The 24,215-nt window shown below is 48.4% G+C and overlaps 1 protein-coding gene and 1 pseudogene across 1 annotated transcript; one reads left to right on the top strand and one right to left on the bottom strand.

Annotated features, from left to right (window-relative positions):
• Positions 1 to 22,267, bottom strand: MAD2L2 (MAD2 mitotic arrest deficient-like 2 (yeast)). Its single transcript, XM_006885752.1, has 9 exons — positions 22,046 to 22,267; positions 5,416 to 5,467; positions 5,206 to 5,324; positions 2,866 to 2,937; positions 2,260 to 2,360; positions 1,131 to 1,225; positions 737 to 810; positions 272 to 364; positions 1 to 54 (listed from the first exon to the last, which is right to left on the bottom strand). The coding sequence occupies exons 2-9, from the start codon at positions 5,453 to 5,455 to the stop codon at positions 13 to 15; spliced, it is 636 nt and encodes a 211-aa protein (XP_006885814.1). The 5' UTR covers positions 5,456 to 5,467; positions 22,046 to 22,267; the 3' UTR covers positions 1 to 12.
• Positions 12,359 to 12,770, top strand: LOC102857515 (annotated as a pseudogene).
• Positions 22,268 to 24,215: the final 1,948 nt, after the last annotated feature.

Genomic DNA, 24,215 nt, shown 5'->3' with positions numbered 1-24,215 from the left:
GCAGGCGTACCCTCAGCTGCTTTTATGAGCTCGCTCTTCCACATAGAGCTGCATCTGATGGAGAGAAGGAAACCGCTGTGGTTAGAGTGACAGCTAGGGTGCCTATTTGGGAGGACCCCAAGCCCCTGGCAGACAGGTGTCAGCCAACGACAGGGTGGCAAGAACCACAGCCAAAGAGTCCTCTTCCCCCAAGCTTTGATCCACAGGCCACACCTCCCAAGCACTCAAGTATAAATGACTCAGGCCCCCAAGCCAGCCTCCCGAAATGCACCTTTAGAATGTCCGAGGTCATGGTTTTCAGGGGTATCAGCCGAGGGTCGTGCATGTGGACGTCCTGTTCATCTGCCAGGATCCATGGGAAATCCTAGGGAGGAGGACTGAGGTGAGAGGCCCTGGGGAGCAACCAAATCACGAGGGAGCTGCTGGCGATGCAGAGTGGCTGCGCCAGCTGGAAGGTCCGCCTGCCACTTGGTGACTTACTAAGCCTTGAGGACCAGTTCTGACACTGGTGGGCATGGTCCCCCTCCTTGAGAAGCCCTGCTTCAGGAGGATGCAGGTAGGAAGGTCCCCAGCAGGCAGCATACCCCTCTCAGCTCAGAGAGGGGGTGGTGACGAGCATGTGGCCACATAGTTAACACAGAGAGCCAGTCATAATCATAATACCCCTGCCAGCCAGGACGGTGACGTTAGGTTTTCAGAGGCTCTAGCTGCACCCCACCTACCAGTCTCATCTCACCTTGATGACCTGGATCTTCTCCATGTTGCGAGTGGCTGCTTCTCTTGTATGTACCAGGACTGTGAAGGTACAGCCTAGAGGGGTAAAAAGTCAGTCAAGGCCAAGCTGCCCCATGCCAGACACTGGGCATAGCACCTTTCTACCTCCCCAGTTGGTCCAGACTTGGGGTCCAGGCCCACAGGACACAGTGCAGACTAAATGCTATGTAAATACACAGAGGGGTTCCAAACTAGGTGAAGTTAATCAGGGAAGCTTCCTGGAGGAAGTGGGCTTTCAGAGGGGTTCTGAGGACAGGAAGGGAAATAAGGCTCAGTGCACCTACCCAGGAAGTTGGGAATTCAGGCCAATCCCAGGGAACTAGTGAAGGAGAAGATGGGTAAGGGGGCAGGCACACCTGGTGGGTTGTGGTCCAGGACAGCATCACACACACTAATCTTCAGGATAAAAGCTCTGAGCAGCTGCTCCACATGAGACAGCAGGGAGTCTGAGCTAGGAAAGAGAAGAAGGTCTTACTGAAGCCCTGCTGACCAGCTCGGCTCCTCCCACTGACCCGAAGCAAGTAACCCTGCAAGTAAGTCTGGGGCCAGAGTTCCTTTAATGGTTCACATGTTGGCTTCTAAGGGCCTGGCTACTTAAAGAGTCTGCAGTAAGAATCACCTGGGAAATAGAAAACCAGTGCCCAGGCCTACTTCAGAAAAATGTAGTTGGAATCTAGGCGAGAATTACTTGGGGGTTTTAACACAATCTCGGGGTTATACAAACCAGTTAATGGGCTTAATGGCTAACTGAAAGGGTGAAGGTTCAAGTCCACTGAGGTTCCTTGGAAGAAAGGCCTGACAATTTACTTCTGAAATATCAGCCACTGAAAACCCCACAAAGTATGGGTCTAGTCTGACACACACTGATTGCCAGGAGGCCCAGTCAATTCAGTGGCAAGAAGGGGGGTGAAGAGGTGGACCCAAGCCCGAGAACCAAGATAAAATAGCAACCTCTTCACCCTGACACCACCAGCTAGGAAGGGAAAGGGCTGACACAAGGTCACACATCAAGAGAGGGCAAGGTGGTACCCTATCTCAGGGCCCTGATCTCACCCCAACCTGCCCAAAGTCAACCCTTAGTTGTCTTTATGGATCTGTATCCTGGCTCTGCCACTGACTTGGGTGACCCTGGACAGCTCATGTCATCTCTGGACCTTGGTTTTTCCATCTATTCAATGAGACCAGTTCTGTGATTTTCCAAGGTGTGAACAAGGAAGGTCTATATCACGCTCATGTACTGTTCACAGAGGCCATCAGACCCGAGGGCCCTGGTGCCCTCCCACCAGGAGCAGCCTGATGCAGTCAAAAGGGGTGTCTGTCTCTTTCAGGCTAAAGCCTCATTAGGTAGGCACATCTTGCCATGTCTTCTCCCCAGTCTTCAAGGGAGTCAGGAACTTCCCTGCAGGTACCGGGGGCCTGGGGAGGTGGGTACTCCTAGGGACTTCACACTAACTAGCAGAGGCAGGAGACAGAGAGGTAGCCTACCTGATGGACAGCAAGGGAGGCTGGGTGATTTCAAAGACAAATTTCTCCACTGGGCGGTGCTCTTTGTCCAAAATCACCACCACCACTTTCTCCACGTCGTTCTGCAAGAATAGGAATCATTCACTCCAGCGCCTGCACTCTACCCTGGCTCCACCCATCCTAAGGGAAGATGAGACCAGCACACTCTCAGGCCCCTCCGGCCTCTAGGCTGAGGGATGCTGATGGCTCAGAAGGTAAGTTTGAGAAGTTCAAGGTGGCACCTCAGCTCTCAGTGATACGGACTAAGAGGGTATCCAAGTCTTGTGGGGGTCTTAAAAAGTCTCAGGGACCAGGACAAGAGAAAGGAGTCTAAATTCAGCCAAAACTTGAGGAAGTTAAGAAGAAAGATAAAGATGAGAAGAACGCACACCAGATTCTACTGGATAGTTACTGCCTTGAGAGCCATGTCTCAAGATCTTGGGCTCACATCCATCATCCTGGATGTAGTCTACATGCCCAAAGGCCTGTCCTTGAGTGAGTGGCCTGGTATCACCCCAGCTTGGAGTCAGCCTGTGGGTATGCGGAGCAGATTGGTGCTGACGGGCTAGAGGGGTATGGTGCCCTCACCTTCTCCAAGAGTGGCTTGACGCAGTGCAGTGTGTCTTGGATGTACTGGTTCAGCTCCGGGTGACAGGACATCTGTGCACAACGTACAGCGGGGTCTGCTGAGGCCCACAGCATGGATGGGAAACCGCCCCACTCCCTAAGGGCTCCCTACCCTGAAATGCCCAGCTTCCCCTAAGGTGGCTAAAAACGGAATTCATCCCTGAGGAAGAGAAGCTGCAAAATAAGGGGCCCAATCTCAGAACTAACATTTAATACAGTATTGTTGTGTGCTGTCAAGTCGGATCTAACCTAAAGCTGACCCTCCAGCATGTTGTCAGAGGCAGTAAATCGCACAGTAGGGGACTATCCATCATTCTCCAGTAGAAAGATGGCGGATTCAAACCATGTGCCTTTAGGATTGCAGTGCAGCTTCTTACCACCAGAGCTCTCCACTGTTTTTGTTAGATGCTGTCAAGTCAAACTCATAGTGACCCTATGAGCAAAAGATCTGAACCCTGTTTTATCCTGCGCCATCCTCACACTTCCTGACATACAAGAAGCAATCACTGTGTCAATCCACCTGGTCGAGGGTCTTCTTCACTGACTGTCCACCCTTCCCAGCATCATATCTTTCTCCAAGAAATAGCCCCTTCTAGCAACATGCCCAAAGTATGTGAGGTGAAGCCTCATCATCTTGCTTCCAAAGAGCACTCTGGCTTCACCCTCTCCAAGACATACCTGTTCCCTTGGCCATCCATGGGATGGATGTTCAGTGCTCTTCTCCAACACCACAGCTCAAAGGCATCAATTCTTTTCCTGTCATCCTTATTCACTGTCCACCTCTCAGATGCATAGCAAGTGACTAGAAAGACTATGGCCTGAATCAGATGCACCTTAGTCCTCAAACTGACATTACTATTCCTCAATACTTTGAGGAGGTCCCTAACTGCAGATTTTCTCAGTGCGATATGTCTCATTTCCTGACTGCTGGTACCAAGGGTGTTAATAAAACACCACAGGTCCCCATTAGTAGTTCTTAAAGTGGGGTCCACAGGAAGTGCAGATGATCTAGTGAGTAAGGAGCTGCACTGCCAATCCAAAACAGGTGGCTTAAATCCACCAGCTGCTCCCAGAAAGAAAGATGGACAGTCTCCTTTTTGCCGATTTACAGCCTCTGAAAACTCCCTAGAGGGTTAACTATGAGTCAGTACAGATTCAGTGGCGATGAGAGACAGAATATGGGGTCCGAGAACAGTGGTAGCTCAGTAGTAGAATTCTCAACTATGCCAGGAGACCACGAGCCCCAGACAAAGCCACCAGCCAGCCATCTGCTCGCTCCCATGACGCTGATAAGGTTTCAGCAGAACTTCCAGACTAAAGTCTAGAAATGGTCTAGCAATCTATTTTCAAAATTCAACCACTTAAAACCCTACAAGTGTTAACAGCATCGAATCATGAAGATAGCTCAGGAAGACCTGGCAGCATCTTGTTCTGTGCACTGGGTTGCCATGAGTTGTTCTAACTATGGGGCCTCCAGAATATGTTGTTATGTGCCATCAAGTTGCCTCCAACTCCCAGCAACCCTATGCAATCTTATGACCCTGAACCTTGTCCTATCCTGAGCCATCCTCACCTGACCCCACTGACAGTCATGAGAAGTCCCAAAAAATGGAATACAAAAATTCTGTGTATTGGTGCACATGGGCATGTTTCCAGAGAAAGAACCCAGAAATCTAATCAAATTTCCAAAATTAAGAATATGAAATTTAGTAGCTGTGTGCCTCAGGGAAATTATTCAATCTCTAAACCTCAATTACTTCATCTGGAAAGATCTCAAAAAAAAAAAAGGGGAGGATTAAGTGAGAAACTATCTAGTACTTATCTCAGTATATACTGAATCCTTTCCCCTTATGGATTCTGCAAGGTCCTCCCCCCATCCAATGTTCTGGCATTTATTCTAGTACTTCTACAGTGCTTTCTGAGTGGAAGGCACCTTCAGGGGCTGATGATAGAAGAATAGTTAACTACTTTTTAACCTATAATAACCTATTACAAGGCAGGGTGAGGGCCTGAGGTTTTGGAAATCCCCTGCCAAAAACAAGATTTCTCCACCTTCTGAGGCAGTTTTAAAATACAGCCATGCCCCCTGGGCAAGTCCAAGGGAGGGGTAAGGGGTGGGGGCAGCTCATTTCTGACCAGGTTCTGGGTTTTCCGCATCACTGGGGAAAATGGAAGACTGGGCAACCTCTGGCGAAGGAAGGGGCTGGACCTCAAGGTGGAAGACTGCGATTCTAGGGCAACCCCAGTGCACACGGAGAGGACTGGGGACTCCCCGGTGTCCCAGCCCACCGCTGGGCTCACCTGGACCGGCACGTTGTACTTCTTGCGCTTCTGGAAGATGCCGACCGGGTAGACCTCGCGCACATAGAGGATCAAGTGCACTGCCACCTCCAAGAACTCACAGAGCACGTCGGCCACCACTGCAGATGGGGCAGAATCCGACGGCTCAGGGGCGCCCGGCGCCCGAGGCCCACTGCCACCCCCTCCAAGCCGCTGAGCTCGCTTCCCTACCTTGGCCAAAGTTGAGGTCCTGCCGCGTGAGCGTGGTCATCCTTCCCGCCACCTGGCAGTGCGGCAGGGACCTTTCCGAGGCCCTGCGGCGGCAGAGCCCGCCTTCACTTCGTCCGCTCCCCTCTGTCCGGGGAGGGGGCTTTGGGCAAGACGGTCCCCTTCACGCGGAATCAGAGCAGCAGACAGAGCTCCCCACTTCCACGCTGACGTCGCAGCTTGGAGCCGTGACCAGCCTCTGGCCGCCCGCGTCTCCTCGCCGCACAGTCCGGAGGTGGGGGAAGAAAGACCCACCACACTCTGCAGCAGGACACCGGGCTGCAGGCAAAGGGACGCCGCTGAAGTGCTGAGCCGGACGCTGGAAAAACGAAAGTAGACAGAGCCTCCGCCCCCGGCCCGCCGGACCAGGGGAACCCCGCCTCTCTCCCTTCCCCGGTACTGCCCGCCTCTCCGGTTCCGCCGCGGGAAGCCGCCGGCCGCCACAATCGCGCTCCTGGCTTAACCCGCGGTCTCGGCGCCTCGCGCTGACGTCCGCGGAGCTCCAACGGGTCCTAGCGCCCGCCACAAGCCATGCCCTCCACACGCCACGCCCGCCACACGCCCAGTCCCACCCGGGCCTCACATAAGGTAGATCCGGGCCTCGGGGGCGGGGCTTCAGGGAGGCGCTGTCGGGTCCCCCGAGTGGCTGAAGCTGTGCCAAAGCACTTTGCTTTCACCTCGGATGGATGCAGAAAAGATAAAGCTGATCTTCACGGATCTCCAAGTCTTTCCTCTTTATGGCATTTCTTTCATTTTAGTGACGCTGGGAGGGGACAAGAAGAGAATGCCAATGAGGGGCAGGTCAAGCTGGGGACTGAAGGCAGCGACACCAGCTGCCACCAGCAGCGAATTTTTGGCTCTAGGCGAAAATAACCTTGATCCCTGAGCCTAAATGCAATTTGGGTTTACCGCACAAGAGGACACAGCCTCCAACTAACTCCATGCATCGTAGCGATCAATACCTGACTTTTTAGAACTTTAGTCATGTGCCAACTAACGGGCTAAATGTGCCCGAGTATTAATTAGCTCACCGAATCCTCAAAACAACTCCTTGAGGTAGTAACCATGATCATCTCTTTTTACAAATGAACCAAACAAGGTTCAAAGAGATAAAGTTACCTTCCTGAGTCACACAGTTCGGGGGTTGTGTGTAGAAGACATCCTATGGCACGCTGCTTTATTGTTCCTGAGTCTCCAGAGCTGAGAGACCCCTTGGTGATAATGATTATATTAAAATAATCTCCAGAATGCTAAAGAGCAACGATACCAGGCTAAGGTGTGCCTAATCCAGGCCATGGTCTTCGCAATTACCTATTAAGCATCAGAGAGCTGGGCAATGACCAAAGAGGACAGAAGATTTGATGCCTTTGAGTTGTGCTGGAGAAGAGTGTTGACGATACCATGGACTGCAAGAGACCTAACAAATCTGTCCTGAAGAGGGTGAAGTCAAGCTATTTCTTGGAGGCAAGGATTTTGAGGCTTCGTCTCACATACTTTGGGCATATTGCTAGGAGGGACCAGGCCTTGGAGAAGGACATATGCTTGGAAGGGTGGAGGGATGACAGCACAGGAGAGGAAGATTCTGGATGAGATGTATTGGGACAGTAACTGAGTAATGAGGGTAGGTGTATCAGAGATAGTGAGATTGGCTCAGGATAGAGTGGGGTTCAGAGCTATTGTGCACATAGGATCACTATGAGTCATAGTCAACTCAAGGGCACATAACAACAACAACATGGATTGAGTGCTTATTATATATCAACACTGATTTTTCAAATTCATCATTAACCTAGGAACTAAGTACCATCTTACATCTCCACTTTATGGATGATAAAACAGGCCCAGAGATGGTCCTGAATTCACCAAGAATCACAGAGGTGGAAATCAGACTCCAATTCTGACTGCAGGGCCTCAACCTGGGGTTCCCTTGTTTGACAGATGAGGAAACTAAGGTTAGAGGAGTAGCTAGCCAGCACTGTGTACCATTCATAGTGCTGTATTGGAAACCTATGCTTGTAAACATACATATTGAAGCTTCAAGCCTACAATGACAAAGTTGTGATGGGAAGCAGGGAACAAAAGAGGTGGCCTGATCCATTCAACCAGGAATATTGGCAAAATACTTCTCAAGCTGTAGTCATTGGAAATCCACGTCAGAATCCCTGAGGCCCCTGAGCTATGGGATCTGTGTCCAGGTGCACAGACCAGCACTGGCCCTTAAACAAGTTACCTAAAGGGCTCTTCTTTTTTTCTTTTCTTGTCGTGTACCGTCGAGATGGATCTGACTGACACAGGAGGAAATTGCCCCTCTTTCTCCCCCAGAGCATCTGTTGGATTTGAACCATGTGCCTTTGGGATTGAAACACAGCTGCTTGCCACTAGGCTACCAAAGCTCCCCTCAAAGGGCTCTCTCTTGATGCCCAAGAAAATGTGGGTGTCCCTAGGACACTTCCCAGGGAGTGATTGCATTTCATAAAATTGTAGTGCTTCACCCAAAAGGAAGGATGGTTTGCTTCAGCAATTAAGGCACCTGACAGCACATTTGGGGCACAGAGACTCTGCTCAAGACTTGGAACATTAAAAAAAAAATAGAGACTTGAAACCTTGCCATGTTTTGTAAGAAAGGATCTCCACATGGAGCTAGTCAAACAGCTCACTGGCTTGTCGACTGTATTTCTTGGCTCCTTGAGATGTAAGCATTGCTGATGCTCTGGCCACTTGGGTAAAGTGAGTCCTTTTTCCTCTCTGGTTGCTTGTCGTTAATAGGTTTCATCAAGTAGACTATGATTCATATTGACCCTATGAACAACAGATTGGAACTTTGTCCTACCTTGAGCCATCCTCACAATCTCTGCCATGCTCGAGCCCACTGTTACAGTCACTAGATCAGTCTATCTTACTAAAGGTCTCCTTTCTTTCACTGTCCCTCTACATTCCCCAAAAGAATGCCTTTTTCCAAGATTGGTTCCTTCTGACAACATGCTCCAAGCATGTGAGATGAAATGTCACTATCCTTGCCTCTACAGAGTACCTGGTTGCGCTTCCTTCAAATAGACTTATTAACTCTTGGCACTCCATGATCTATTCAATGTTCTTCACCAACACCACAATTCCAAGACAGTAACTTTTTCTTTAGTCTTCCTTATTCATTGTTCAACTTTCACAGGTGCATTAGAAGTAACTGAAAACGTATGGCTTGGAGCAGGTGCACCTTCATGTTTAAACTGATATTCTTGCATTTTGTCCTTGATAGCACATTTTTTCCCAATGCAACATTTCTTTTGATTTGACTCCTGCTACCATGGGTGTTGACTGTGGATCCAAGTAAAATGAAGTTGTTGGCAACCTGTCTTTCCCCCCATCTCTTATGGTGGTGCCTATTGTTCTGGCGGTCACGATTTTTGTTTTCTTGATGTTGCGATGTGATCTATATTGGAAGCTGTAGTCTTTGTTCAAGTCTCCAGATTCTGCTAAAGAGATTGTGTCATCTACATAGGGCAGGCTCTTGAGGCGTCCTCCCCCAATCCTGCCACATTCTTCTTCACATAGTCCAGCTTCTTGAAGGATTTTATGGATTGAACATTGTTGCCATTAGCTGCCACTGTGATCAAGAAATCTGAACTTTGCCCTGCCATGTACCATCTTCGCGATCTTTAATATGCCAATCCCATTGTTAAAGTCACTGTCAATCCATCTCACTGGGAATCTTCCTCTCTTTCTCTGACCTCCCACCTTTCCCTACCTGATGTACTTTTCTAACTGACTGGCACCTTCTGACAATATGCTTCAAAGACTGAAGGTTGCAGATGACACAACCTTGTTTGCTGACAATGAAGATAACTTGAAACACTTGCTACCGAAGATCAAAGACTTCAGTGGGGATTACATCCCAACATCAAGAAAACAAAAGTCCTCACCACTGGTTCAATAGGCAACATTGTGATAGATGGAGAAAAAAGTGAAGTTGTCAATGGCTTCATTTTACTAGGACACACACTTGACATCCATAGTTAACAGGCACATGTCAGGACTTTTGAGAATGGCTTTTCTATCCGTTGCCTCAGCACTCCCCAGCCCCTCTCCAGCAAGCTGCCTCAACTGCAGACACCTGGTTTGGGGTTGATCAGCATTTTCAACCTAATCAACAGCTGTGAGGCAGTGAGTGAAAGGGAGCAAGAGTCCTCCAGGCAGGAACCTCAACATCAAGAAGCAGAGAAAGCAACACCTCCTCAGGGGCCAGAGGCTTCTGTAACACAATCTTTCTTGAGAAGCTACCTGGATTAATTGAGGGACTATGACAGGTTTGGAAGCAGGACTGGCATCCACTTCCTAAATAACATGCCCCTGGAAACCCTATGAACTTTGATAAATGTTGACTTGATAGCTGTAGAGGGGCTTCAGGCCTTTTGTTCATAGGGTCCCTTATGAGTCATGTTTGACTTGAAGGCAATCAACAACAAAGCTTATTGTTCTGCAGAGGCTTCTTGCATTTGTGTTGCTAGACTGAACCTTGACTTCCAATGTTTGATACACTCTGCCTGCTTCACACCCTCCTCCACAAACTGTTTCCCTAAAAACCCCCACAACTATGAGTGAAAAGATATTTTGTAAAGTCTATGTGGTCATTTGCAATGAATATCAGATCCAGCAATTAGTAAAAGTAGGTATAGCAGTTATGGAGCCATGTCTTCTAGGGATCCATTTTACACTGTGCATGTTGTTGATGGGGACAGTTCCTTTTCGTTGAGTTGGTAGACAACTTCTCTTTGCCAGTTGCTCCTTTTATATATTTTTTAATTTAATTTTTTTCTTGTGATTTTAATGGAGGTTTACAGAAAAGTTGGATTTTTCATTCATTGTTGCACACTTTCTTCCCTGCCCTTCCCCAGTTTATTTTAAAAAACTCAAACAGGAGCTCTAGTGGCCTAGTGGCAAGAAGCTACATTTCAATCCCAGAGGTGTGCGATTCAAATCCACCATATGCTCTGCTGGAGAAGGAGGGACAATCTCCTGTACCAGTCAGATCCGATTTGATGGTTGTTGTTGTTGTTATGTGCCGTTGAGTCGCTTGCGACTCATAGCGACCCTATGTACAACAGCCCTAAACTCTGCTCAGTCCTCTGCCAATTGCAGTGTCTCTGACACTCCTATCCCGGTTATCCCAGTCACTGAATCAATCCACCTCATAGAGGCCTTCCCCTCCTGTGCTGGCCCTCCACCCTCCCAAGCATGATGTCCTTCTCCAAGGCCCGGTCTGTCCTCACAACATGTCCAAAGTATGTTAGATGGAGCCTCAGAATCCTTGCCTCCAATGAGCCACCCGGTTTAACCCTTTCCAGGACGAATCTGTTTGTTTTCCTAGCAGTCCATGGTACTCTCAATACTCTTCTCTAGTACATGCACAAAAATAATAAAATTAAAAAAAAAAAATCCCAAACCCCAAACAACCCATTCACTCATTGTTGTATAATTTCTTCCCTTCTCCACCCCTCCCTAGTCCACTCCCCTCTACCCCTTCCCAGGCCACTCCCCCATTCCTCCCCCAGGGCACTTTGCTATGTACTTCTTATTCTGGACTGCTGTCATATAAATATTGCCTAATCATTTATCGCGACTTTGTTCACAATAGCAAGGAGTTGGAAACAACCTAAGTGCCCATCAACAAGTGAATGGATAGAGAAGCTGTGGTATATTCACACAATGGAATACTATGCTGCATTGAAAAACAAGGACTCATGCAATATTACTCAAAATGGGTGACCCTGGAGGATAATATGCTGAGTGAAGTATCTTAGTCACAAAAAAGACAAATACTGCATGGTGTCTCTGTTGTAAAACAGGACTAACATCGGAGTTGGGGGGAGACTGAAAAAGATGGGTTAAATAATGTAACTGCATTGAAACAGATGAGGGAGAAAACTGTTTGAAAGCAATATGTGATTAGGTATTTTTGTCATGATGGGAGTCCAGAGCAGAGGCTGCATAGTGGAGTGGACAGGGGGCATTGTAAAACAATGAAAGAATTTTTCTTTTACTTTTCCAAGAGGGTAGTGTACTAGGGGGGAGGGTTGGGAGGGGAGAAAAGTGCAACAATGAATGAATGGAAATTCAAAGTCTCTGTAAATTTTCATTGAAATTAATAATAAATTTTTTAAAAGTGCCTGATCATATATTCCTTTTAAACACACAGTTCTTTACTTCAACTGTTCCAATGTAGTGTCCATTATTTATCCCCTCTTTTCTTAGTTCCCACCAACCCCCATATCAGTCCTGTTTTATAACAGTGGTGTTATGCCGTATTTGTCCTTTTGTGGCTGAGATATTTCACTCAACATAATGTCCTCCAGTGTACTCATGTTGTGTAATATTTTATGAGCTTCATGTTTTCAGTGCTGCATAGTATTCCATTGTGTGAATGTACCACAGTTTTTCTATCCATTTATTTGTTGATGGGCATTTGGGGTTGTTTCCATCTCTTTGCTATTATGAATAACACAACAATAAACATGGGTGTGTATATGTCTTTTGAGTGGCAGCTCTGGTTTCCTTGAGGTATATTCCTAGTAGTGGAATAGCTGGGTCAAATGGTATATTTCCAACTTTTTGAGAAAGTGCCATACTGCCTTCCACAGTGGTTGCACCATTTTACACTCCCACCAACAGTGAATAAGGGTTCACGTTTTTCCACAACCTCACCAGCATTTGTTGTTTGCTGCTCGATTGAACTTTGCTATTGTTATTGGGGTGAGATGATGTCTCATCCTTTTATTTTTTTTTTCAGATGACACAATCATGCTTGATGAAAGTGAAAAGGACTTGAAACACTTGTTGCAGAAGGTCAAAGACTTGTTCCACAGCTTTCATTTCAACATCAAGAAAATAAGTCTTTTTCAAAGCAGCTGGGAAGATGGCAGACATCCAGACCAACCATGCCTACCAGAAGCAGCGACTATCTTCCAGAACAAAAAAAATGGTGCTGCTGGGAGAAACCAGCAAGGAGAAGCGCCCACGTTATTACAAGAACATCGGTCTGAGCTTCAAGACTCCATTGAGGGCAACTGCACCGACAACAGATGCCCTTCCACTGGTAATGTCTCCATCCAGGGGCGAATCCTGTCTGAGGTAGTGACCTAGATGAAGACGCAGAGGACCATTGTCATCTGCCAAGACTACCTCTACTACATCCGCAAGTACAATTGCTTCAAGAAGCTTCACAAGAACATGTCCATGCCCTGTTCCCCTGCTTCAGAGACATCCAAATCTACAACATTGTCACTGTTGAAGAGTGCTGGTCATTGAATGTGCTCAGTGTCACCTAGGCCACCAGCACCAAGAAGCAGTTCCAGAAGTTCTGAGCCAGACACTGCCTCCAAGTGAAAGAAAGCTTTTATTTTTTTTTTCTCATTCAAATAAGGAAAAATAAAGTCCTCACCACTAGACCAATAGGCAAAATCATGATAGATGGAGAAAAGATTGAAGTTGTCAATGATTTCATTGTACTAGGATTCATAATCCATACTCATGATTAACAGCAGTCAAGAAATCAAGACAAGTTGCATTATAGAAATCTGCTGTCAAGGGCTTCTCCAAAGTGCTAAAGAGCAAGGGTGTCAGTTTAAAGGCTAGGGTGCCCCTGACCCAGGTCACGATCTTTTAAATTACTTGTAATGCATCAGGAAGTTGGACAATGACTAAGGATGACAGAAGAAGAATTGATGCCTATGAGTCCTGGTGTTGAAGAGTACTGACTATCCAGCAAATTGTCCAAAGAAAAAGCAAGTCTATCTTGGAGGAAGTGCAACCGCAGAGCAGTGCTCCATTGAGATAAGGATACTGACATTTCAATTCACATCTTTTGAGCATGTTCTCAGGAGGGGCCCAGAAGGGCAGCCTGAATAGGTAGGGAGAATAAAGAATACAACCATGACACACATCTTTCCTGATTAAAACCATCTAGCATTGCCTTGTTCTGTTAGGACAATACTTTCTTGGTCTAGGTATAGATTTATGACAGACACGATTAAGTATTTGTTATCCATAACTTGATCCCCTCTGGAGGCTACTTAGATAGCTCTTCACTGATGTCAGTGGTAGGGGGTTGTGGGGTTGTAAGGTTGTAAGGGTTATTTCCTTGTAAAAGGTTCCTTTGGATTGGACTCTGTGAAGTGGCCCCAGAGCAGAGTGTGAGAAGGTCCCCCTCTCTAAGGATGGAGGATGAGGATGGCAGTTCCCCAGCCCTCTGCTCTGAGAAGTCAGAGGTGTCCTAGAGATGTCCTGACACAGAGCCAGAGAATCCTCAGAGGACTCATTCACCTGTGCCATTTTCCCCCTGGGGAAATTGAGGTTCTACCAGCCTTTCTTTGATACCAGGAAACTCACCCCATTGACTAGAAATGCATAAAAATGTCTGGATTTAGGGCTTAGCACTGGGGAGTAACAGACAGGGGAACTGGGGCTGGGGTACAGATGAGAAAGATTCAAAATTATCTGACCCCTTGCCCCCCAAAGGCCCAAGTATCTTCATTTATGAAAATGAAGCAGCAAGACCAGATGTTCCCTAAACCTCTGATGGCCTTGAGGATCCATGGGGGCATAGAAGTTGGGGGTGGGGCAGCGGGCCAAATCAGCAGGGGTCCAGGACCAAGCGCTGGGAGGACTCATCTGTCATTTCCATCAGATTCAGTGGCATCTGGTTATTCATATCTTAATCGTATCAGCATGATGGATGGCCCTGGCACCCAGATTACATTATGGGGTTAATTTATTACATTTTTTGAATACTCACTTGCTGGGAGATTGTTTTTCAAAGTTATTTGCATATTTTTCACCATAACGACAATATATGGGAAGGCATCTGGGAGGGAAGGATGGATGTTTAGGAGGAGTGAGAGCTTATTTGCCAACTGGAGTGGGTCCCTGAGGGTCTGCAATGGGGATGGAGGGAAAATCACTCCCAAGAGACATTTAAATGGGAACTGAGAAGGCAAGCTGCAGAGGGTGTGAACAGCGACAGGAAGAGACAGATTTCTGAGGGTTGTTGAACAGACATGGAGGAGTGAACTGAGTAAATCCACAGGCAATGAACTTGCGTGTCCACACCCTCAAGATGTTTTCAAAGCCCCGTCCTACCTGCCAAGTTAATCCTAGGACATCTGTCTATCTATCTATCTATCTATCTATCTATCTATCTATCTATCTATCTATCATCTATCTATCTATCTATCCATCCATCCATCCATCCATCCACACCCTTCTGAAGTTTCTAGCAAGAGAGAGAGGACCTGCAGAGCCAGCTAACATACGTTAGTGACAATCCCACTGTTACTCTGATACTCAGGGCCCGGCCTGTTGGGACACCTTCTGAGCAGGTACCCAGACTCATTCATCCTGTAAGACCAGCATCTCACTCAATATCGGCCCAATTCAAGTTCTCAATAACTGCGTGTTGAAGAAATGATTTTTTTTTTTATTTTAGATAGCAGAGGAATAAAATTATAGCAAGCAATTGCTGACTTGAATGATAATTTCGTCTGCATGAGGAACAAATCAAAGCCAGACCCCTTGCCATCAAGGCAGTTCTAACTCCTGGAAACCTCATCTGTTACAAAGCAGAACGGAGCTCCACTGAACCATAATCTTTACGGAAGTGGATCACCAAGTCTTTCTTCCAATGCCCCAATGAGTGAGTTTGAACCTCCAATTTTTTGGTTAATAACCAAGTGCATTCAGGCCACCCTGGGACCGTCTTTAGACACAACTCAAATGAAAAAAGAAAAAAAAAAGTGTTTGAATGGTTTTCAAGTCCCCTAACAATTAGAAACAGCAAAATGAGTAGAGAAGGAAGAAAAGGGCTATTCAAAGAAAAAAGCAAAACAAACTCACTGCTGTCAAGTTAGTTCCGGCTCACAGTGACTCTCCACAGGGTTTCTGAGGCTGAAATCATGCTGGGAGGAAACTACCCATCTTTCTCCCTCAGAGATCCTGGTGATTCAAATGGCCAGAGATGTGAAGCCTTTGTTAAAGATGCAACACACAATAGACTGTACCGCCAGAGCTTGAAGCAAATACATCATCACTTTCAGGAGGGATATTAGACACATTCCCACAAGGAGGGAGGGAAGGAATGGTTTGGGATAGACCATTAACCTTTGTGCAGTCATAACCAACATTGTTCTGGGGCCCCGATATAGTAGTGACTAAAAACCTGACCAAATGCACTGTCTTACAGTTGAGCCCGACTCCTGATGACCCTCCCTCTGGTTTCCTGTAAATCTTTACAGAATAAGGTTGCTCATCTTTCTCCCTCGCGGCACCTAGTGAAATCGAACTGCCAGTCTTTCAGTTAGCAGCCTGACACCTTACACACTTTGCCAGCAGGACTAGTGGACAAAAATCTCTGTTCTCTCTTGTGCACAAATTCAAATGAGGCAGATAGAAGATAAACATGTAAACAAATTCATACCAGTCATCTGGTGATAAGGGCTATAAAGGAAAACAAACCACATTAAGCAGAAGGAACCTGGTGGGACTGTGGTTAAACGCTTAGATGCTAAACCACCCACTACTCTGAGAGGGAAAAACCTGGCAATCTGCTTCTGTAAAGATTACAGTCTAGGAAGCCCTAAGGGGCAGTTCTACTGTCACGTGGGGTCCCTATGAGTTGAAAATCAAGTCAAAGGCACTTATCAAAAGGGAAGGTGTGCTTTTCATAAGAGGATCAGAAAAGGCCTCTGTGATGTGGTGAATTTTTTGGCAAAGAAAATGAGAGAATGAAGTATGTGACTGCAGCAGAGGAAAGAGCCTGGGGCAAACCTTTTGAGCCACTCAGGAACTATAAATGGATAAGGGGCAAAGACCTCTGATTTCAGAGCTTGGGCAGCAGGTGGTGATGCATGAAGAATACTTCTCTGGAAGCAATGCTAGGACTGTGGAATGTTCAGCAATGCACTTTCCACACCTCCATCATTTCACTATCTGTTTTTCACATAGACATCATTCCAAGCACTGTCTCTTAAACTGATGTAAGACCCTTGTCCTCTTGAACCTCAGTATTCCCATCTGCAAAGTGGGAACAACAGTTGCATAAGAGTGACTGAAGGGCAAATGAGACAATATTTACAAAAGTATAAAATGCAGGATGGATGTCTGGCACATAAATGCTCCATTAATAATCATCATGACAATGCTAGAGAGCTCTGGTGGCTTAGTGGTAAAGAGTTCTGCTGCCACCCCAAAGGCACACAGTTCTAATCTACCTTGAGAGAAGTGAAAGGTTTTGTATCAAAGCCAAGAATCACACTGACGTAGAAACATTTCTTAGAGTTTATTGTGTGCCTGGCTACTCATCAAGGGGAGTAGCCCTGGGGATTGGGCTCAGGGTTTTATATGGGGTCATTGTAGTGGTTCATTGGGGGATAAAGTTTCTGGTCTTGGGAAATTAGTTCTAGGGACTGTCCTGACATAGGATTTTCTGAGTTCTGGTTTTGGAAAATATCCTGACATAGGATTTTTGAGTTGAGCTTCAACCTCCATTTTTATTTTTAGCCTAACAAGAAGGATGGACAATCTCCTGTACAATTTACAGCCTCTCAAAACCTGCTGAAGGTCAGCTATAGTTCCTCCTCAAAGGTACACAACAACAAGAAGTCAATGCTATTTAAAAAACAAAGATGTCCTATTTATAACTAAGGTCTGCCAGACTCAAGCAAGGGTCTTTTTAATTGCTTCATATGCATATGAAAGCTGACCAATAAGAAAGGAAGACAAGAGAAGAATCTAAGCTTCAAATTGTGATGCTGGTGAAGAATGTCAACTATTGAAGTGGAATGTGAGGGTAACAGACACATTGTTGTTACGTACCATGAGTCAGAACTGACCCATAGCTGACCCTCCAAGGCAGTTAAACACATGGGAAGAGATTGCCCATCCTTCTCCCACAGAGCAACTGGTAGATTTGAACTGTGTGCCTTTGGGAATGCAGCGCAGGTTCTTGCCACTAGGCCACCAGAGCTCCACAGACAAATTAGTGATAGAAGAAAACAGCCAGAGTGCTCCTTAGAAGCAAGGTTGGGAAGACTTCCTCACACTTATTTTGTTATATGATCAGGAAAGATCAATCATTACAGAAGGACATCCTGTTTCGTAAAATTAGAAGTCAGGGAAGCGCTCAGTGAGATTGATGGGGACAAAAGCCACAATAATGGGCTCGAACACACCAACCTTCAGTATGACACAGAACCAGACAACATTTCTTTCAGTAACATGAACGACTGCCCAAAGTCAGAGCCAATTTGTTGACAATTGCAGTGAAATGAGTTCCTTATTGAATGTACCATGGACTGCCAAGAAAACAAACAGATTTATCCTGGAGAGGGCTAAACCAGGCTGCTCCTGGGAGACAAGGATTCTGGGGCTTCGTCTGACATACTTTGGACATGTTGTAAGGAGGGACAGATCCTTGGAGAGGGACATCATGCTTGGGAGGGTGGAGAGATGGCACAAGAGGGGAAGACCCTCTAGGAGGTGGATTGATTCAGTGACTGGGGTAATCGGGATGGGTGTGTCAGAGGCAGTGCAGTTGGCACAGGATAGAGCAGAGTTTAGGGCTGTTGTACACAGGGTCGCTATGAGTGGCAAGGGACATGATGACACATAACAATAACAATAATGTGGCCCTTTGCCTTGATTATTTGGAAAAACAGCTTGAGGAAATTTCCCTCTAATCCCTGAGGAGTAACCTTTGCCCTCATTGTCTACCTCAGAGGGCTTGTTACTTTTGTCAGGGTTGGTTGATCTCTCCTGGATAAACTGGGAGAACTTGGTTTGGGTATTTTCTGGGTGGGTCTGGTATGGAGCCTTCCCTGTGACTGGTGCATACCTTGCAGAGATTAGTAAACCAGCTGCACAAAAGAAGTGAGCTGCAGTTTTCATCTTGGCAGATGAAGTGTCTGTGGCCTACCACGAAGGGATTGGTCAATTTGTGCCTTATCTGATTGTGAGGGCCAGGCCTTGAAATTGACAAGGTATTAGAGTTCTGGTGGCCTAGTGGGAAAGGAGTTTGCACTGCCAACCTACAAGCAGGTGATTCAAATCTACCGATTGCCCCATAGGAGAAAGACAGTCAATCTTCTCCATCTCTGCCAGTTACTCCACGGGAGAAAGGCAATTCGTCTCCTCCTGTGCAGTTTGTAGCTTCTGAAAACTTGCTGGAGGATCAGCCATGAGTCTTCCAACTCAAAGACACAAAACAACATAAGTAGCCAGCCCCAAAGGCATTTCACACAGGAAAAAGCAGGAAGAGAAATACCCAGATGAAGCAGAAGAAGAAATGACGCAGAGAGAGGAGGCAAGGATTTTCCTAAAAGAGCTGGAACACAAGAAGAGAAATTTAACACTGAAGGCAGCAACAAGCTCAGAAGGAGCCCAGCAGCAGAACCCACAGTAACAAGTAACTGGACAAAGGAGCACAGGGAGGCCTGCGTGACCGAAAGCGCTGAGTGTCGTGCGCTGAAGAAAGGAGAGTGTTGATTGACGTCCTGACCCTGATTTGGAACTGAGGACTGGTGAACTTGATCCCAAAATGTACCCTATTCCTTAGACTACTTAACTGCAAGCATAGTCAGTGAGCTCTGTATGGATTATTGAACGCAGCAGAGAGTCCTGTAGGAGGTGTTGGGTTTGGTTAAAAGGTTGAAGAATGAAGATATGCCTGACTTCTACCTCCACCTCATTGGCTGATTCCAATTCATCGTATCACCCCTCAAGCTTAGCAGGGTCAGATGTTGTCAACCCTCTTCCCACCATTGCCACAGCCACTAGCAACCACAGTTAAGATCTACGCACTCAGATGAGATTGGGCAAGTTCAGGGAAGTATGGCCACAGACGAGATCTATATATACTTAGAAAAGGAGGGTGAGAATGGTTGCATAACTCAAAGAATGCAATTAGTGTCACTCATTGGACATGTAGAAATGACTGCACTGGTGTGTGCTTTGCTGTGTATGTTCTTAATGACCACAACAAAAATAAATTTTAAAAACAAAGGAGGGAAATGATGTACACCCATTATCTAAGTAAGACCACAGAGCAGAGACTCTGGGCCAGCTACACGCATTTCAATCCCCCTTAAAGCTTCCTTCACTGTGGCTCCCACCACTTCCATTTCTCAAGGCAGAAGGCCACCCCCAAGGTGACAAAGGATATGACAGGCATCCTCAAGGTGCTGAGGTGACTGGAGACTAAGGATTTTGGCCCATTGACAACTTCTCCCTCATCTGGCCTCCTGGTGTGAGGCCTCCAATTGCCACAGAGCCCAGGTCTACCGCTGGAGCCCTGACCTTTGGCTACTAATCTGGGGCTACTGCCAATCATTCTCTCTGGGGGGTTCTGCTAACTCCATGTCTCACTAATCCATCGTTAATCAAAGAGATCCTACAGATCACCTTATCAATGCTGAACCTCTCTTCAGAAAAATACCCAAAGACACTCACTGTCCCATACAATTCCAAGGATTTTCAGACTCTCTGTAGCCATCATGGACCACAGGATAAGAACCCTTGATTCAGCTCAATTTCCACTCATGTGTGTGTGTGTGTTTAAATAACAGATGAATTCACAAATCATGAAGTTCACCCAGTCGAAGTGGTTTTTAGTATGTTTACAAAGTTTTATACCAGTCAACACCATCTAATCTCAGAGCGTTGACATCATCTCAAGAAGAAACTCCACAATCATTTGCTCCTCAGAAGAAGGATGGGCAATCTCATCCTGTGCGATTAACTGCCTTTGAAAACCCACTGGAGGGTCAGCAATGGGTCAGTTTTGACTCTATGGTATACAACAACAATCTCAACTTTAAAAAACAGAATGGACTTGTGTTTCTTTTACTATTGAAAGAGAGGAGTGAACTGGGGTGGTGGGGGGGAGGGCTGGGCGGGGAGAGAAGTGCAGCAATGAGTGAATGGAAATCCAAAATCTCTGTAAATGCTCGTTAAAATTATTTAATAAAAAAAAGTAAAAGTAAAAACATAAAAAAATTAAAAAAAAAAATCTAAGTCAGATGATGTTGCTACTCTGCTCAAACCGCTCTCATGGCCTCCATTTCTTTAAAAGGAAATCCGGTCCTCACTGCGGTCTTGTCCAGCTCCCATGATCCTATTGGGTCTTCCTACCTGACCGAATCTCCAGTATCCTTCACTCACTTGCTTACAGCCTCACCAAAACCCTCCCGCCCCAGGGCCTTTTCAGTGGTTCTTCCCTCTGCCTGCATCATTTTTTCTCCTCAATAGCATTTCTCATTCCCTCATTTCTCCCCCCCCCCATCACCTCATCAAGGAGATCTTTTCTGTCAACATTATGAAAAATAACACCCCTGCCCCTCCACACTTGCTTTCTTTCTTATCATAGCCTTTATCACAACCTGAAACAATGTCTACTGCTTTGGTCATATGTTTATTTTGTTTCCCTCCCTTTAATCTGTCTCTGTGAGAAGTGCGCCGTGTGCTGTACTGAGCACCTATTATGGTATCCGTCAGATGGATTCTCTCGGGATCTTTCCACTAAGTAAGCATCAACCCGGCTAAGAATTATAGAGTAACAATTGTAGTTCGCGTTCCCAAAGCATTTTCCAGGGACCAGAGACTTCCCAGGTTATGGCCTTACACTTAGCATTGCATTTAATCCCGAGCCCTGTGAGTTAAGACTAAAGCGGCACTCAAGAGAGGTTAGGTGACTTGCCCAAGATGACGCGGGGGTGGTACCAGAAGCAGCCTCAGTTAAGGGAGTTGCTTTTAACCTCTGAGCTGGAGTTTGCCCCACTATGGAGGAGAAAACGGTCGACATAGAAACCAACTGAGGAGCTTTAGACGAGCCAGCCAAGAAGACCTCTGCTTCCCACGAGCCCGGCGCCATCACTCTTTGACCCTGCCATGAGTTATGAGGGCCGCGGGACTCATAATCCAGCATTCCGGGACTCCTAGGGTCGACAGGACACGGCGCCCCGCGCGGTGATGGATGAGCGGGTTCCAGAGGCAGGCTCTGTCACAGCAGGGCCGGGCTGGGATGGGGCTGGAGGCTTTGAACTGCGAACAACGCAAGGGAGGATAGATAAAGTGTGTGTTAGGTGGGGAGTTGTCGATGCGAAGAGGGGGGGGTGCGCGCGCCCCCCACACACACACACGTGCAGCCGGAAGCGCCCCAGGTGAGACGGGGGCACCTTGAAGACCCTCTCTAGCCCCTCACAGAGAAGAGCGACCTCGCTGAGACCCTCGCCCCGGCTCCCCCAACTCTCCGAACTTTCTGAGGCTATAAATGCCCCGCCGGGCATCGTCCCGCCTCCCTAGCCCAGGGCATTTCTTCCGTCCTATTTGACAGCTAAGGCGGAATAATCCTTTTGGGGGCAAGCCAACCCCTGCCCCGCCAGACGCGGCTGCAGCTGAGCGCGCAGCCTGGGTCCATTGTTGGGGTCCAACAAGGGCCTCTTCGCCACTGCCCTTTGTTGCCCGCTCCCTGCGGGGCAGCTCCAGATGCGCCACCGCTGTCCGCGCCCCGCCCGTCCCAAGCGCCCCAGGTCGCGCCGTGGCTGCTCTCACGCACCGGGAGGAGTGAGCCGGTCCCGCCCGGTGCCCGCACGGCCGCCCGGCTGCGCCTGCCTTTGTCTGCCTCCTTTGTCTGCCCCGCGCCCTCGCGGCGGCGGCGGCGAGGCCTCCGGGGAGCGGGATCGGAACGCCGAGCGCAGCTGGTGAGGGCGCGCAGGCCGAGAGCGCGCGGGGCCGGCCAGGGCCTCCCGCCCCCCGCCCCCTGGGCTGCCCCCTCGGCGGGGGGTAGCAGAGCCGTCTCCCGACACTCCTCCCCGCCCCCTCCCAGCGCTCCCGCCCCCTTCCCTCCCTCCCTCTCCGCCCTCATCCCCTCCCGCCCCGCGCAGCCTGGGCACAGCCTCCTGCCGTCCGCGCACCTCTCTCTCCACCTCGTTTCTACTCCGCCGCTCGGCCCTCGGCTGCGCTCGACTCCTGCGGGCGCGCCGTCCCACGCCCCACGGCCCCCGCCCTGCCGGCCGGACAGGTAAGGCTCGGCCTCGGCCCGCCTCCGGCCCCGCCCCCCGCCTCACCTGGCTACGCGCAGGGACAAAGGTGGGCTACCTGGCGCTCAGGGGCGGGGCGCGCGGGGAGGACCGAGGCTGGAAGTGAGGATGCCGATTTCTTCCTTGCCCTCGGGCTGATCCGTAGGTCCGTCTCCTCCAGTCCTCACTGTTCTTTCTTGGCTTTTGGCTCGGAACTCGACCTCCTTGTCCGCCCATCTTCCGCTGGACGCTCACTTTTTCTCCTCCTGACACTGCCTAGAGCGCGCTCTCCTGTCTTCTCCTGGTCATGTCCCCCCCAGTTTCCACCTTGGCCCCTGGCTTCTTCCCCACCCCACCCCCAGACGGCATCTCTCTTTGTCTCTGTGTCTCTGAACCTCTGCGTGGTCTCTTGGTCCGGGAAGAGTTGGAAGGAGCCTGGTGGACACTCTGAGCCCCGAGCCCACCCGTCCCTTTCCAGATAGCCCAGGGGGATGGGGGGTGTGAGTGGGTGAGGTCTGGGTGCGCCCTGGTCCAGTACCGCGGCCTGCTTGGTACCCGCACGGTTGTGAGTTCCCTCCTCATGTGGGCTCGGGCTATCACCCTCCCCGCCTATCGCTATCCCACCGACCACTTTTCTGCGGCCCTGCGCCCGAGTCTCCGCTGGCTATGGGAACCCTTGAGACTCAGAGCGCTTGGGTTTCGCGCCAAGTCTTCCTTTCCTTTGGCGCTGGGTGCTCGCTCGCCTTCGCCTCGGCACTGCCGTTTCTCTAGCCCACCGAAAGACAGTCTTTGGCCATAGGCGAAGTATCCCAGTGCTGGTTCAGCACCACCGCTCTGAGCCAGGCAAACCAGGATTAAAGCCGTGACTCGCGGAGAGACTTTGGACAAAGGAACGCACCTCTCTCAGCCTCAGTGTCCCCTTCATAAAGCAGAGACAATAACAGAAGTAACTAAGGGATGTCTTCGGAATGTGGTTGCCAGCAGGGTGCCGGCTCACTCTGGTGGGGTGGGGGCAGGGAGTCAGCAGTCCCTGGGTGAGGTGGGAATAGGTGCTCTACAAGGGGAATGGACGAAAAAAAAATAAAAATTCCAGACTTAGAGACGGTGGAGAGAAACCCAAGCAGTTTTGCCCCTTGTCACATTGCCTGTCACTATCACCCCCTCTGCCCACCTTCTCCCAAGCTTTCTCCCTTTTCCTCTCTGCCTCCCTGAAATCACAGTAAAAAAAACCTACATGAGATTGGTGTGGCTGTGTCGAGGTTGCCAGCAGCTGGCCATCTATCACGAGGTGTCCATGTGACAGCCTAATCCTGAACTTCTTTTTTTGAAAGGCACTCGCTATGGCCCTTTCCTGTCCTCTGCCAAGGATTGTTTTGTTGGGTCCTGAAGCTGACAGGTAATTGGCCCAGGGCCCCAGACCATCATCTTGGTCATCATAATAGGTGACACACCATCACTCCAAGAGTCTGGCAGGGATGTCGCCAAACTGCCTTAATGGGACAAGTGTGGAAGAGGGGGGATCTTGTCACAGCCTGGAAGATTCCAGGCTCTCCTGGCTGAGGTTTTTTGTTTCTGGCACAATTATTAAACTAGCAACTTGAGTCTTTTTCTTTAGACAGACAAAATGGGGGCCTGAGAAGACCACACAGAGACGCACCCACACATCCTTAACCCATTTGATGTTCTCAGAAAGCTGTCTCACAAACA

This window comes from Elephantulus edwardii, unplaced genomic scaffold (assembly GCF_000299155.1).
Source record: "Elephantulus edwardii isolate Elephantulus edwardi_28Jun2011 unplaced genomic scaffold, EleEdw1.0 scaffold00045, whole genome shotgun sequence".
In the NCBI taxonomy this organism is placed as follows: domain Eukaryota; kingdom Metazoa; phylum Chordata; class Mammalia; order Macroscelidea; family Macroscelididae; genus Elephantulus; species Elephantulus edwardii.
This window is presented reverse-complemented; position numbering and strand designations above follow the sequence as displayed.